Source organism: Crocodylus porosus, unplaced genomic scaffold, assembly GCF_001723895.1.
Source record: "Crocodylus porosus isolate Cpor-Errol unplaced genomic scaffold, CroPor_comp1, whole genome shotgun sequence".
Classification (NCBI taxonomy): domain Eukaryota; kingdom Metazoa; phylum Chordata; order Crocodylia; family Crocodylidae; genus Crocodylus; species Crocodylus porosus.
This window is the reverse complement of record NW_017728910.1, coordinates 22,232,849-22,246,792: the sequence shown is the minus strand read 5'-3', so window position 1 is coordinate 22,246,792 and position 13,944 is coordinate 22,232,849. Positions and strand designations below refer to the sequence as shown.

The 13,944-nt window shown below is 59.6% G+C and overlaps 1 protein-coding gene across 2 annotated transcripts in view; it reads right to left on the bottom strand.

Annotated features, from left to right (window-relative positions):
• Nucleotides 1-1,790: 1,790 nt before the first annotated feature.
• Nucleotides 1,791-13,944, bottom strand: part of EPHB3 (EPH receptor B3) — a 40,442-nt gene continuing 28,288 nt past the window's right edge. The window contains exons 4-16 of one of the 2 annotated variants that reach the window (XM_019532803.1): nt 11,330-11,485; nt 10,700-11,035; nt 9,643-9,767; nt 9,301-9,469; nt 9,105-9,210; nt 8,520-8,572; nt 8,060-8,182; nt 7,704-7,951; nt 6,979-7,194; nt 6,688-6,852; nt 6,397-6,590; nt 5,969-6,124; nt 1,791-5,543 (exon numbers count right to left, since the gene is read on the bottom strand). In XM_019532803.1, the coding sequence (XP_019388348.1) occupies nt 5,435-5,543; nt 5,969-6,124; nt 6,397-6,590; nt 6,688-6,852; nt 6,979-7,194; nt 7,704-7,951; nt 8,060-8,182; nt 8,520-8,572; nt 9,105-9,210; nt 9,301-9,469; nt 9,643-9,767; nt 10,700-11,035; nt 11,330-11,485 (2,156 nt within the window). In that variant the 3' untranslated portion in view covers nt 1,791-5,434. The remainder of the gene's footprint in view (nt 5,544-5,968; nt 6,125-6,396; nt 6,591-6,687; nt 6,853-6,978; nt 7,195-7,703; nt 7,952-8,059; nt 8,183-8,519; nt 8,573-9,104; nt 9,211-9,300; nt 9,470-9,642; nt 9,768-10,699; nt 11,036-11,329; nt 11,486-13,944) is intronic. The other variant, XM_019532804.1, reaches the window with a different exon arrangement.

Here is a 13,944-nt window from a genome sequence, read left to right as displayed (position 1 = left end):
GCAGGTCCCACGTGAAATGGCCAATGCACGTCAGGAAGAGGCGAGCACCGCCCCAGCAAGCAGTGTACCCCAGCACGGCAACTGCACCCTCGGCCCCCCAGCGCCAAGCTCCGCACCACAACCCGCACAGCAGCCCGGCAAGGACCACACCGGCAAGCAAAGAGCTCCATAAAATTTCTTAAATAATTTAATTGAAAAAAGTATTTCTTTAAAAAATATTTCTACAAATGCACGATTGCATCATTTCTTTTTTTGTCTTTTTTTCTCCTTTCACCATTAAATACATCTCAATATATATATATAAAAAAACGGTGGCAGGTACAGTACATGAGAACCAGCTGGGGTGAGACACCGCCGCCCGGGGCGACCGCCGCTGAGCCAAAGTAGGTGCAAACCAAGCTGTGCAGGGATGGGGCTGCCCGGGGGCATGTGGGCAGGGCTGAGTGCCTGCTGGGTACCAGGACACGAAGCTAAGGGAGAAACAGCCCGTAGTCTGGGAAATAAGAGTCCAACCTCCTCATGCCTTCCCCAAGGGGCAAGCCTGGCTCTGAAGGATGGCATCCACCTACCTAACAGCTTCCACTGGGTACCAGGTAGGGATAAGATGCTCTCCCATAAGCTTGGGGTACTTGCTCCCCAGCTTAGACCACAGCCCCCCTCTGAAGCAGGTGAGCTCACAGGCTATTTAGCAGAAGAGGAACAGGGCTGGGCTGCTTATTTTCTTTTCGAGCCTCTGGGAGCAAGTGATTTCTGTCTAGTTCATTAAAAGGAGCAAGCACAGTCCGTGGCAAAGAGAGGAGTGCACAGGGGAAGCACCGGGCTTGTTCTGGAGGTGAGGGGAGGAGAGGGTCTGAGTGAACCCAGGAGCAAGGTGATTCACTGCCCAGCCAACTCCAAGAGGCTCCAGGAGAGCATGGGGGCAAAGGGGCTGAACACAGAGCTGCTGGCTGCAGCAACGGGGGAAGAATCGCAGTATCACAGGGCCGCAAGGGACTTTGAATATATCACCTGGGCCAACCTCGGGCACAAATGCTAATCCCAAGAGAAGGGGTTGACCTGAATGCAGAGGGTGCCTACAAGGCCTCCTGCCCACAGCGCGTTGACCAGAAAAGAGAACGGGCCCATGGACAGAAGAATGAAGGGGCCAGGCGGAGAGGTGGTAGCACTGGCTCTGCAAGGGAGGGCGCTGCCACCCAGGAAAGAGAACCGGAGAGAAGGCAGGAGTCTGGAGACAGCAGCACTGAGACCGCTCGGCCCATGCAAGCCTCAGTGGAGCAAAGAAAGGCAACAGCAGGATTGGGGGAAAGGCAGGGGGCAGGGATATGGGTCAGTGCTTGTGGCATCTCTGGAGAGAGGAACTGCCAGGCACCAGGGAAAGCATTACCATGGTCTGTGCCACGGAGACTGGATGCAGAGCAACACATGGCGCCACGCAGCTGGGAGACGCCAGCAAGGGGGTATGGGAGCAAGAAGGCAAACAGAGCGGGAGCAGAGGGCACGGTGAAAAAGCAGTGCATGCGAAAAGCTGCCAGCACCTCTGGATGCAGCTTTTCCCACACCCCCTTGTCACTCTGCCCTTGGGGGTCCCCCAGACAGGTGCCCCACAGCTCTGAAGGCCTTCACTTCTCGCCCCCACCCCCCGTTGCCTTCCTGCAGGCAGGAGGATTTCAGGTCCCTGCATCCCCCATATCTGCTAGAGCATCCTATGCTGGGGGTATGGTGCCGACTTGTACTCCAACAGTGGCTTGCTACCACTTACGGCTGCCTGGAAACCCCACGTGGGCGTGCTGTTGGTTTTCCTCCCAGTGTTTACCTGCCTCTTCCACCTGAATTCCCCCCGGCTCGTGGACGAGCAAGCAAAAGCTGTTTCGCCGCCTGCGGTGCGGACTTCCAAAAACACCGAGGACAGGCAAGTGCTTTGAACCGGGAAGCGGCAAACAGCACCCGCTCCCAGAGAGAGGAGATGCAGGGGAAGATCCAAGACCTGTGAGCGCCTGCCTAATTGCCGAAGCAGCTGGTGCTGGAGCACCTGGAAGCAAAAGGGACAAAGCCAAGCTGTGTGTGCCAGCAGCAAAGTGCAGTACCACGGGGCTTCAGTTCCTCCTCCCGGGGCAGAGCGCCCGACTGGATGGGATGGGGATGGAGCGGGGGGCATGCTCCACACCATCTTGGAGAGGGCCAGCACCGTGCCACATGCTGATGGATGCTGCCGGGAAGCCCGTTGCTAGGCAACACCGGGCTTCCCCGCAGCAGGTACCCTCCTCCACTGAAGCCCTGCAGCATCCATCTCTCCCAGACCAGCCGCGGGGGAGAAAAATGCTGGGTCCCGAGCGAGCTGTCGCCCCCCCCGACAGCAAGGCCTGGTTGGTACTGCAGAGGGTCCAGCACAGACACCCCGAGGGAAGGAGCGCTGGGGTTCGAGTTAAAAAAAAAAAAAAGCCACCCCCCAAATTACACGGGCACGTGCGGTGTGCCACCCAGCGTACCCTGACCAAAGTCACAGCGGCGGCATCGTACCAGGGAGATGGACCTTTCCCACCCCTCTTCAAGTACCAATTCAGGACTCGGCTTTGGACTGAGACCCACGCGTCTGGATCTCTAGGGAAAGGCAGTGGGGCTAGAGCTGGCTCAGAAAGGCTGGATGCCAACCACCTGGCTGACTGATGGGAGAAGAGGCTTAAAGGCTAACAGAGCACCAAGAGAAAGGCAAAGCAAGGCAGGCTGAGGGCTGGAGCATGCAGTTTATCAGAAGGCAAGAAATCTGGAAAGGGCAGGCACAAGATGAGCCAAGCAACTGGGCTGTTAGGCCCCGATCCAAGCCTCAATCTGTTTGAGACGCATGGGGAAGAGCTCAGAGCAGAACCGTCTGCAAAGGTGCGCCAAGGTACAAGGAAGATCCAGGAGTTTCTGTCTTGCACAGAAAAGAGACCTGCAGCACATCTAGTTACTTAAGTCACCAGACCCAGAGGATCCGCCAGGCTAAAACGGGTGCGAAGAGAAGTGCAGAGAAACCAGAGCTCAGCTGGACCACTGGCGCCCACAGCGAAGGGCTAGGCCTGGCAGCAATGGGAGGAACAATTTTCCCAAGGACGGCTTGAGGATCGTCTTGCCTCGGCAATGAGGCCAAGGTTAGGGCACGAGAGCATGGGAGCCAGGCCGTGAGTTCCCAGCAAGAGGCAGAGCAGCAGCTCGCGGCCCCCAGTGCCGGGTGAGGCGAGTGGTGGGCTTGAGGCTGGCTGCTCAGAGACGGAAGGGCGCAGAGTACCCGCCTGCAAGGAGCGGCGTGCGCACGCAGCGCGAGCCACCTAACGGCTGCGCTCGTGGGGCTCGGGCAGCGCCGGGAGGCTCCCGCTCAGCCTGCCAGGCAAAGCTTTGCATCCTAAAAGGTCACTGACCTCAAAGCTCCCGGCCCTGTCTCCCGGGCGTGAAGTCACCATCCCTCCAGCTGCCATCTTGGCAGCTGTCATTTTCTGGGAGGTGGCCAAGCATCAGGCACAAACCCTGTGGGTGACTCATGGGTGCGGGCCGTTGCAACCCTCCGCCTGGGCCTGCTCCTTCGTTAAGACGGGGAAGCAGCCCCAAGGCAATGCCGGGATGCTGGCGGACTGATGTTTGCAAATGACGGGAGAGACGGGGGTGAGGGGGTCTGGTGGAGCCCAGGGGAAACACGTAAGCAAGAGGGCTAGCCACGTGAGCGGCTGCGAGACTACGGCCCAACTCATGCCTGAGCGAGCTCAATCAGCCTGGCTGCTCTCAGCTCAAGTTTGGGCTGGGGCCTACGACACAGGGCTCCTGGCACTAGCAACAGAGCACCCTCCTCGGGCTCTCCAGTGGCAGCTGCGGCCTGCCTCTGCCTCACCGGGCATGCTCCCCCATTGGTCTCAGCATGGGTGGGGGGGTCAGCAAACAGCTGCTTATATTGCACTACATGCATCTCTTTGGGGCTCAGCCCGGACCAAGCCTGAGCCCCACTTCCTGCTACTTCCTTCCCCCACGGGGCTGGCGAGCACAACCCTGCTCTCTCCTGGCATGGATCAGGTGCCTCTGTAGGGAAAAGCTGCCTAGCCAGCGCTGCGGGCAGGGGAGCAGCTGGTGGGGTCTGTGGGCATGACCCCACAGGACCAACGTGGCATGCTGTGCAGGTCGGGGGGCTCGGGGAGAAAAGCCAGCCCTCGTGCCAGCCTCCTGCAGTATTTACAGACTGGAGGGGAGACCACCAGAAGGAGGGGGCCAAGCCCCGTCCAGAGGAAGGCAGGAGCTGGTACCTCGCAGGTCCTAGACAGCGGTGGGGGGAGACCGATTGAGCGAAGGAAACTCAAGTAAAATCCTTATTGCCTTTAATCTGCCCACGCCCCCTCTCACAGTCCAGACGGCCAGTACACAAGCACTCACGCACGCACACACATGGATAGGGGTCCCTCCCACTGCTCGAGAGGCTGTTCGCGTCCGAGAAACAGCAGAGAGAAAGAGAGAAAGAAGGGGGGAGAGGGGCGGGAAGAAAAGTCTTTTGGCAGCAAATCACAGCGTGTGTCAGGAGAGGTGCTGGCGAGACGGCGCTCTGACAGGACCTGCTCCTTCTGCATAAAAAGAGGCTCTCCAAGTCAGCTTGGCCTTCCCTCCCCCTCCCGTCTCTCCCAGCTCCCCCCCGGGGCAGGAGCCCGCGCGGCTGCCTCGCGGCCCTGTGCAAACTGGTGCCCAAGGCCTTCCTCTGCCGTCCGGATCTGGCCGCGGAAGCCACGAGGGACGAGAGCTCCGGAGTTGGGCCTTCCAACTCCCTGCATAGTAAATCTCACTGGATTCGGGTTCAGGAGGCCAGAGCCAAGACGGGCCGACCCCCCCGCTTCAGACACATTCCAGTGCAGATCCGCGCCGGCAAGAGGGAACATGATTGTCTGGGCTGCACAGGCGAAAGCCAGGCTGGGCCCCCGCGGGGGACCGCTGTTCCTTCAGCTCCGTTGTTCCTTTAGCGTGGAACCCCGCACCCCCCTTCACCGCTTCCAGGCTGGGCCAAGAGCATGAGAAAGGGCCAGCTCATGTTGCCGTGTCCCCACAGGCCTTTCTGGATGAACTTCAGGGTCAGCAAAAGTTTGTGACCTCGGGGTGAAGGAAATCCAAGCAGCAGAGCATCTCTCGGACCCTTGGCGCCGCTGGTGTGGGGACGGGACGGGGAGAGGGGGGCGAGGTCTCTGTCCCATAATCCATCTTCAATATGAAGACTCCGCGCCTCGCCGGCTCACTATTCCAAACCCAAACCAAACCGCTGGTCTCCCTCTTGGCCCGAGCGCCTCGGGATTCGGGGCAGGACGTCCCATCCTGCACGGCTGTCGGAGGCCAAGGAGCTCCACGCAAAGGGGAAAACGGGAAGCCGGGCTGCACCGCAAACTGGAACCTTAGGATTCCCTCCAGTCCGTTCTGATCCCAGAGTTCGCCACGGTCAAACCTGGACTGGGAGCGTCTGGTTCATTTGCAGCCTCATGTCCTGAATGCTGCTGAGGATCTTCTTCTGATGGCCCGCCAGCGTCACCCCTATCCTGAGCAGGTCTCTGCAAGAACGAGAGAAGGCGGTGAATAAGGGTACGTGCTCGCTGGGCAGCCCTAGGCTGAGCTATGGGAGTTAGGGCCTCACCCCCTCAGCTGTTCCCTCCCTCTGCAGCAGACTGGGGAGGACTCCCCAGTTCACTGGGGCCCAGAACATGGCAGCAGGAGTTATTTACCATGTCTTCAAAACAGTTGGTCAACTTCGTGGCTCCCTTCACTTCTGACTCCCCATGACCCACCTCTGATCCCAACCCCTGTTGCCTGTGGCGAGCTACGAGCTACTTAGTTGTGAGAGCTGGGATGCAGGAGCTTTCCCACTCTGTGGAGGGGAGGAAGTCCTGAACCGTTTGCCACTCCTGCCTAGTTGCCCGGCCATGCTAGGGTGGGAGGAGCTGGCCGCCCTCCCAGCCGCCCACACGCCTCCACTCACTCTGCTGTCATCTGCGCCACCAGGTCGAAGGAGGCGAAGCCGGCGTTGACAAAGTTCTCCTTGTACCGTCCCATTTTGATGGCGTCCAGCCAGTCACCCACAGTGGTGAAGGTGGTGTAATCTGGGACCGTGCGGTCCAGGAGTGGCTGGGACACGCTGTGGGGATGAGAGAGCTCACAGGTAATGTCAGGTGCTTAAGTCAGAGGGCAGGATGGGAGGGAAGGCTTCTGGCTTGCACTACATGAGCACAGGAGGACGCTTCTGCCCCACCAACCATCTATACTTAGACTCCTGACCTCCATCTTTCTTCAGTCCCCCCCAAGCTCCTTGGTACCCTCCACCCGTGGGAAGGGCTGTGTGATGTGAGGCCTGTCTGGGCCAGCACGGAAGCAAGGTGGGGATGGGAGAGGGGTGAGCAGGGCACTGACCCCGACTGGACGCTGGTGATGACCTTCAAGCTGGCTGCGTTTCGGATCAGCTTGTCCAGCGTGTTCACAATCTGGGCAAACTTGGGCCGGAGGTTGCGGTCGCGCACCCAGCAGTCCAACATGAGCTGGTGCAGAGCAGTGGGGCAGTCCATGGGTGGCGGCAGGCGGTAGTCCTGCTCCACAGCGTTGATCACCTGCCGGATGCAGAGCACAGGCATAAAAGTCACCGTGACCACCCCAGGATCTCCTCCCCACTTCCCTCCCGCTTGCCCCTCCGCCAGTATAACTTACATCCTGGTTGGACATGTCCCAGTACGGCCGCTCCCCGTACGACATCACCTCCCACATGACAATGCCGTAGCTCCACACGTCGCTGGCTGAAGTGAACTTGCGGTAGGCGATGGCTTCAGGGGCCGTCCACCGGATCGGGATCTTACCACCCTGTGGGAAGACACGCTTGACTCCTTTATTTAGTGCCTACCTTGGGGGTTCCCCACAGCCCCCGTCCTTGGGGGTTATTAACTCTCCCCTGCCCCCCTGAAGCAGGGCAGGCCAGCGGATGCCAAAGAGAAACTCCCATACCAGTGAGCTGGTGTAGGTGGGGTCAGCGGGGTCATCCTCCAGGAAGCGCGAGAGCCCAAAGTCCGACACTTTGCACACCAAGTTGCTGTTAACCAGGATGTTACGGGCGGCCAGGTCCCGGTGCACATAGTTCATCTCAGAGAGGTACTTCATGCCAGCTGCGATGCCCCGCAGCATCCCTACCAGCTGGATCACTGTGAACTGTCCATCGTTCAGCTGCCAGCAAGGGAAGGCCATAGGTCAGAGGGCACCTCTGGGGAGAGTGCCTGGTCCTTGCAATGGATGGCAGAGGGCTGTGAACCCCTTCAGTTCAGTTGGCCAGAGAGGTCAGGCAGGTGTCTGTCTAGGAGGGCTTAAGGGGCTGGACTAGATGACCCTTGAGGTCCCTTCCCACCCTGGCACGCTATGATTTTCTAAAGCAGAAGACACTAACATGCTGCTGCCCTCTTCCTCTGTAAGATCCCCCCAGCCTGCACCCTGCTGCGCTCCTCTGAAAGAGCCCCTGCCCCTAGGCACAAACATGGGAACAGCTACTCTGGGGACATTGGGGAAGCACATGCCTGATGGAGCATGGCCTGAGTGATGCTGAGGAGTGGCCCAAGGGTCCCAGCCTCTTCCGACCCTGGCCTGAGTGAAGGCCAGAAGTTGCCCAAGGGCCCCTGCCTCCTCTCCCCGTAAGCCTCCGATGACCCCTGGACACGGGTCTGGGCCAGTACGAGCCTCACCCGGAGGAAGGAGTCAAGGGCGCAGTTCTCCATGAACTCTGTGATGATCATGACGGGCCGGCTCTTGGTCACTACGCCCTCCAGATGGATGATGTTGGGGTGATCGAACTGCCCCATGATGCTGGCCTCGCTCAGGAAGTCCCGGCGTTGTCGCTCCGTGTAACCCACCTTCAGAGTCTTGATGGCCACAAAGATCTCGCGACGACCCGGCAGTTTCAGGCGGCCCCGGCATACCTCGCCAAACTCCCCTGCGCAGGATGGACAGCGGCACCATTATCAACTAAAAGCAGCTGCCAGCAGCCCACGTGGCTCCGGCTGCATCCAGTCAGGGGATGAGAGAAGGGACACTGACTCACCTGCTCCAATCACCTCCTCGATCTTGACGCAGGAGATGTCGATCTCCTTGGCGAATTCCCGGACAGCCTCATTGGGATCCTCATAGGTGAAGGGGTCGATGTAGACCTTCATCCCAGGAGTGACTGTAAGGACAGAGCAGGTCAGGGCCAGCACAGGGGAGAGGCACAGAACCGGAGGCACTACTCCTTTCTCCTTGTGATACCACAGGAGAGTGCCTTGGGGTGCAGACCTCCACGCTGATGCCAAGGCCATCCCCTGGCCTGAGTCAGAGGCACCACCGCTCCTCATCTCTCTGTGGCATGGACATGCACACTGCCCGGTCTCATGCCCTAGTGCCCTTTTCTGCAGGGGTGTCAGGGCCAAGCCTTGCTCCCTGACACCCCTGCAGAAGTGTACAAAGTGTATTGTAGTGTGCGCGGGGTGGGGAAGTGTGAAGGAAGGCCTGAGAATCGCGCTTACCATACTGCTGCAGTTTTTCTGTGTACTCCGGGTCCGTGCTGCTCCGCTGCTTCCTGCCCCAAGGAGACAAGAAGACCCCATCAGTCGTGCCAGGCATCAAGATGACTGCTGCCTGCTTTGGGACTTGCCACCAAACAGACACTCAGCTGCGGCACCCAGTGGGATTAAAGCATCTTCTATGCTGCCAAGCTCCTTCTCCTTCAGCCCTAGGACTGCAGCCCAGCCAGGGCAAGCAGGAGCAGCAAGATCGTTCTGCCCCAGGGCTGGGGAGAGGCACCTGCTCTGCCAACGTTCTGCTAAGAGTCCCCCTACGGGCTTGTACCCAGCCAAAAGCTCTGGGCTGGGATGTGCCCAGGGAGACGGTGGCTGAAGTGCGGTGGGGAGGGTTCCAGCAGTGCCCCGTGTAGGCACACTCCATGCCCAAGCATGTCACCCTAGAGCGCTCTAGGACCCCTCTGCTGGGGAGACCCTTTTATGCACGTGTCTGCTCCCTTTGGAGCACAGAGAACCACCTGTCAAGTTGCTGAGAGCCTCAGGGAGGAAGCCCTGCCTCCCTGACAGCTCTGGGGGAAGCCCAGCCAGTACCTGAAGCAGACAATAGCAATCACCACCACGACAATGATGAACACCAGCCCGGCGGTGGCTGACCCCACGATGAGGGGCAGCTCCTGGAAGCTCTTCCCGCTGGAGCCTGCAGGGGAGAAGGGAGGCAGATCAGAGCGAGGTGGTTAGCAGGAAGGAGGGGAAGGAGGAAGAGGGAACTCCAAGCCCTGGTGCCTACCGTCCTCTGCAGATGTCTGGAACTCAGTAGGGAGGCTGTACAGACCGTAGCCAGCGACGGTGCGTGCACGGACCTGCACGGTGTAAAGTGCGTTGGCCTTCAGACCGTCCAGGCGCACCATGTTCTTCTGGCTGGTGACGGTGTTGGCGATGCCATCGCTTTGGCCCTGCTGTGGGGCAGCGAGGAAGTTGGGGGGTCACTGCTGTGATGTTATCTGGCCCTCACAGTCTCATGGACCCACTCCCCTGCTCTCCGCCACAGCAGACTTGGACACACACACCCTCCTCCAGCAAGGCCCAGTCAGCAGGCGGAGGAGGCAGAAGAGGCTGGGCTCTGCCTTACCTTCTCAAAGTACTTGATTTCATAGTCCAGGATGATCCCATTGGGTCTCTCCGGAGGGGCCCAAGAGAGTGTCATGCTGTTGCCAGTGCTGCTGTGCAGATGCATTGTGGGAACAGCCGAGGGGGCTATAAAACAAAGAAGAGATATGTGCCAAGGAGTGGCTTGGGTTAGCCTTGTGCTCCACCCAGGGTAGCTGGGGACATGTCTTCAGCCACACATTTCCCCTACACAAAAGACTGCACCCCTCAATCAACCAGCAACACAAGTTTTCTCTGACTGAGGCTTGGCCCAGGTGCATCCACCTATTCCATGCTCCAAGTCGGACAGCAAGCGAGACCCACCCACTGCCAGGCCACCCAGAGCCATCCCCTTCCACTGCAGCCCCGGGCCAGCCTGAAGGACACCCAGGGCTCCCATCCTACCCAGATGCCCTGGGAGCTGCTTTCTGGGTAAGGAAGCTGGGGACCGGGCAGCTCCAGCCAGCTCCCGAGGGCCTCGTGACAGCAGCTCCTTCAGGAGAGCAGGATCCCAGCCGATTCCAGCTGAGCTTGCACTCTGCCAAGGCGGCACTGGGAAGCAGCCAATGGGAGATGCTTCCAAACCCCAGCCCAAGCCGGGCCTCACCCACAGGCAGGGAGCCACTTTCCCCTCCTCCCACCTGCCTCAGCTCCACCCTCTGCCCCAGACTAGACCCGTGAAGAACAAGGGTGGCAGCCGCTGGGCAGCCCAGGGCTGAAGGAAAAGTTCACCAAGCAGCTCCGTTGAAGTACTGGGCAGGGCTGAATTTCCCTGGACCCATCTCTGCCTTTGTGGGTAGACAATGCGCGGGGATTAGAGCCCTTGCATCCCTGGAGCATCCCCCAGCTACCCCCCCAGTCAGTTTGCATGGAGTTTTGATCTTCTTCTCTCCAGGGACACGTCTTCAAATGCAGGGAGAAATTTACCCAGGGGATTAGATGCAGGCACTCTAAGCCGGCAGTAGGGCACAAAGGAGACTTCCAGCAGGGAGCCCCACGCTGCTGGAGAGACATTCCCTGCCGTGACCCCGTGCACTGACCTGCCTGATTGGTGGTGATGTTGACCGAGGCGAACTGGGGGGAATAGGGGCTCTTGCTGGACACGCCGTTGACGGCCTGGACCTCGAAGGTGTACTGGGTGTGTGCCAGGAGGTTGCTGATGTAGATGTGGCGCTCGGTGAGGCCGAGCTGGCGGGGCACAAACTCCACATTGTCGTCGCAGCGGGTGCAGAGCCGGCGCTCCACACTGCATTTCTTGCAGATGACATTGTAGAGCAGGTCATCCCGGCCACCCGTGTCCCGGGGCTCGCTCCACTCTAGCACCAGTGAAGTCTCGTTCACGTTGGAGATGACACTACGGGGAGCGGACGGGACGCCTGCAAACCAGGTGCGCATCAGAGGAGGAGCCGGGGGGGCCTCCCTGAGCCTGGCCTGGCCCTGGGAGGATGCAGGATGCAGCCTGCTGCCCTCAGGGCTGGATCCCCACCCGGTCTGTCTGTGCAATGCAGCATTCATCCAAGGCACCCCCAATCTTGCACCAGGCTCTGCGCTGGCCAGCTGGGACAGGAGCAGAAGAACTTACCCCAGACTCAAAGCCAGCTGCAACGCAGGATCCCAGTCCTGTCCCACCCCTACCCCCACCTTGAGGGCTGGCACGCTCCCAGGCTTACTGGTGCAGGCGCTGTCCGCCGGGTCTGCGTCTGCCCGGAAGAAGCCATTCCGACAGGTGCAGAGAGTCGCCGCCCCGGAGCTTGTCCTGCTGTTGGGGGGGCAGGGGGAGCAGGCATTTTCCCCTTGCTTTGACTTGAAGCTCCCTGGACCACAGGCTGCAGGAAGGAAGCATAAGTTGTGTTACTACCTGCTACCAAACAGGCCCCTCCTAGGGCATCAGATTTGCCTGGGGCAGGAGGCAAAGGAGCACAGACAAAAGCTGGGAAGCCCCAGGGCAGACCCGGCTAGCTGCTCCTGAGGCTCCTGCCCTGATGAGAAGCCATGGAGGCCCCTCCAGCCTCCTGACGAGGCTCGCCGGCTCTCTCAGGCAGCAGCGGAGTACACAGGGTTAAGGCCCAGAGGCCCCCAGCAATGTGCAGGGACCTTCTGCAGAGCCCAGGGACCCTGGCGCCTGCCTCGGGGCTGCTGTGGGAGAAGTGGGCAGAGAGCATTTCACCTCTGGCTCCTTTCTGAACTGAGCTCCCACCCCACAGCGTGGCTGGTCTGCTGTGAGTGGGGCCAGATGCTCCTCTAGGTCTGTGGGCACTGGGCGGCTGCCGGGATGCTTACCCGAGAGCACAAACTCAAGCCCCCAGAGAGGAGGGGGAAGTTGTGAACAGAGCCTGGGACCCCATGCCCACCCCTCGAGGCCTTCCCAAGGCTGCTCTGTCCTGATGTGCCCCACATACACACATCCCCACCCGGGCAGGCTGCTGGTCCAGGCTCATCCCCAGCACCTGATCTCTCCAGCACCTGGTCTCCAGTGAGCCGAAAAGCAGCGTCACTGGTGAAGTTTTGGGACCGGATCAGGTCTGCAGACTCAGCTGGGCTGGGAGGGCTCAGGCCCAGCCCTGCGGGGACTGGTCGCTACAGAAGGACAGACAAGCCCTTGGAGACCTCTCCCATGTCTGCGATTGCTGCTTTCACTGCCCACTGTGACAGCCCGTGTGCGGTGCCCTTCTCAGCTGGCCCTGGGGCACTGCCTGACCAGGCAGGATGGCTTTCCCTTCTCTGGCCCAGCTCTTAACAGAGTAGCACCTAGGACTGAGGCAGCCCTGCAACAGCAGTCAGATGTGGATGGGGACCTAGCCCCTCTGCAGTCAGCTGCCACCGCACCAGGAGCGTGTCCGGGACTGGTCAGGAAAGCACGGCGCCCACTGCCTTCTCCAGCTCCTTGGATCTCAGTCTCACAGGCTGGTGCATCTCCTCGGTGCTTGGGCCCAACACTCCCCTCCCAGGCCCTGGATGCACCCCATTAGCCCTCGGCATACACCCATGCTGCCCAGACCTGAGCTAGATGGAGCGAGACCCTCTCCCCTCCACGAGCCATACTCCAGATTCCCCTGCACATGCAGCTCATGGTCAACCTTTTTCTGCAGCCATCTCTCACTGCAAGCTCACCTGTCTGCTGCCGTCTGACCCCTTGGCCTCTCTCCTTCCCAGCGGTCTCCTTTCTTGTTTGGCCTCTGTCTCCAGCTCCCATTGCATTTGCCCCACCTGACCCGCAATCCTGTTTCCTAACCACAGATCCCAGGGCCTTGAGATCCTCCTTTCTCACCGGTGTCTATAACCTCCGCTCAGCAGCGCTCTTCACACACTCCACTTTCCTCCGCAAAAACAAAGCTGGTAAAAGGGGCTTTGCCCTTGACACCAGCAGCCTCAGCAGATGCTGCACCAGAGCTGGCACGCTGTCATTCCCCCGTCCCATACCTTTCCTTTCAGGCCCTCCCGTCAGTTTTCCGTCCCTGCGACACAGCTGTCCCCAAGCCAACATAAGTAGCTTGTCAAGTAAGATAAAAGATATTCCAGCAGAAGCATTGCTAAACTGCTGTTTCTCTGCTGCTGCCAACATCTGAAAAACCTTCTGCTTCCTACAAACCTCCTTGACCAAGCAAAGGACCCGGGACCCAGGTCTGGTGCGAATAACGGAGCCTTCGGGCCTAGCAAGCGACCTGGGGGAAGCCTTAATAGTGCTCGAACCTGATGGAGCCCAGCAGTAAAATACCGCAGAACTGACCCCTGTCTCCAGCAGCCCCATCTGTCCTCACGACACTGCTCCTGCGCCCTGGCACCCGCCTGGCAAAAACCAAGTCGTGCAGAAGAGGGCTTTGGCCACGGACGTGGGGCCGATTCAGACCATAACTGCCATGCAAGGTCCATCTTTTCCGGCACCCGGCTGTATCCTACCATAGGCTGTGGCGTCTCACAGGCCCTGGGAGACCGGTCCTCTACAAGCACATGCCACCCGCCATCGCAGAGAAGCGGGGCTGGAAAGGACCTCCAGAGGCCATCCCGTCCAGCCCCCTGCCCAAGGCAGGATCTATCTGAACCATCCCATACAATACATAATTTAAATTCTTTGCAAGACTACCAAACTCTTCATAAGGCTACTACTGCCCTCCACAATGTCCTGCAGCAGGGTGTTCCACAGGTTAATAACGTGCGGTGGAAAGCAAGCACTTTCCATTGTTTGCTCCCTGAATTTCACTGGGTGCTCTTCGCTTTTGTGACAGCTGGAAAAAAAATATAGTTTCCTAGGTGCTCCCCGCCCCAAGACCTTTAGTGATTTTAGACC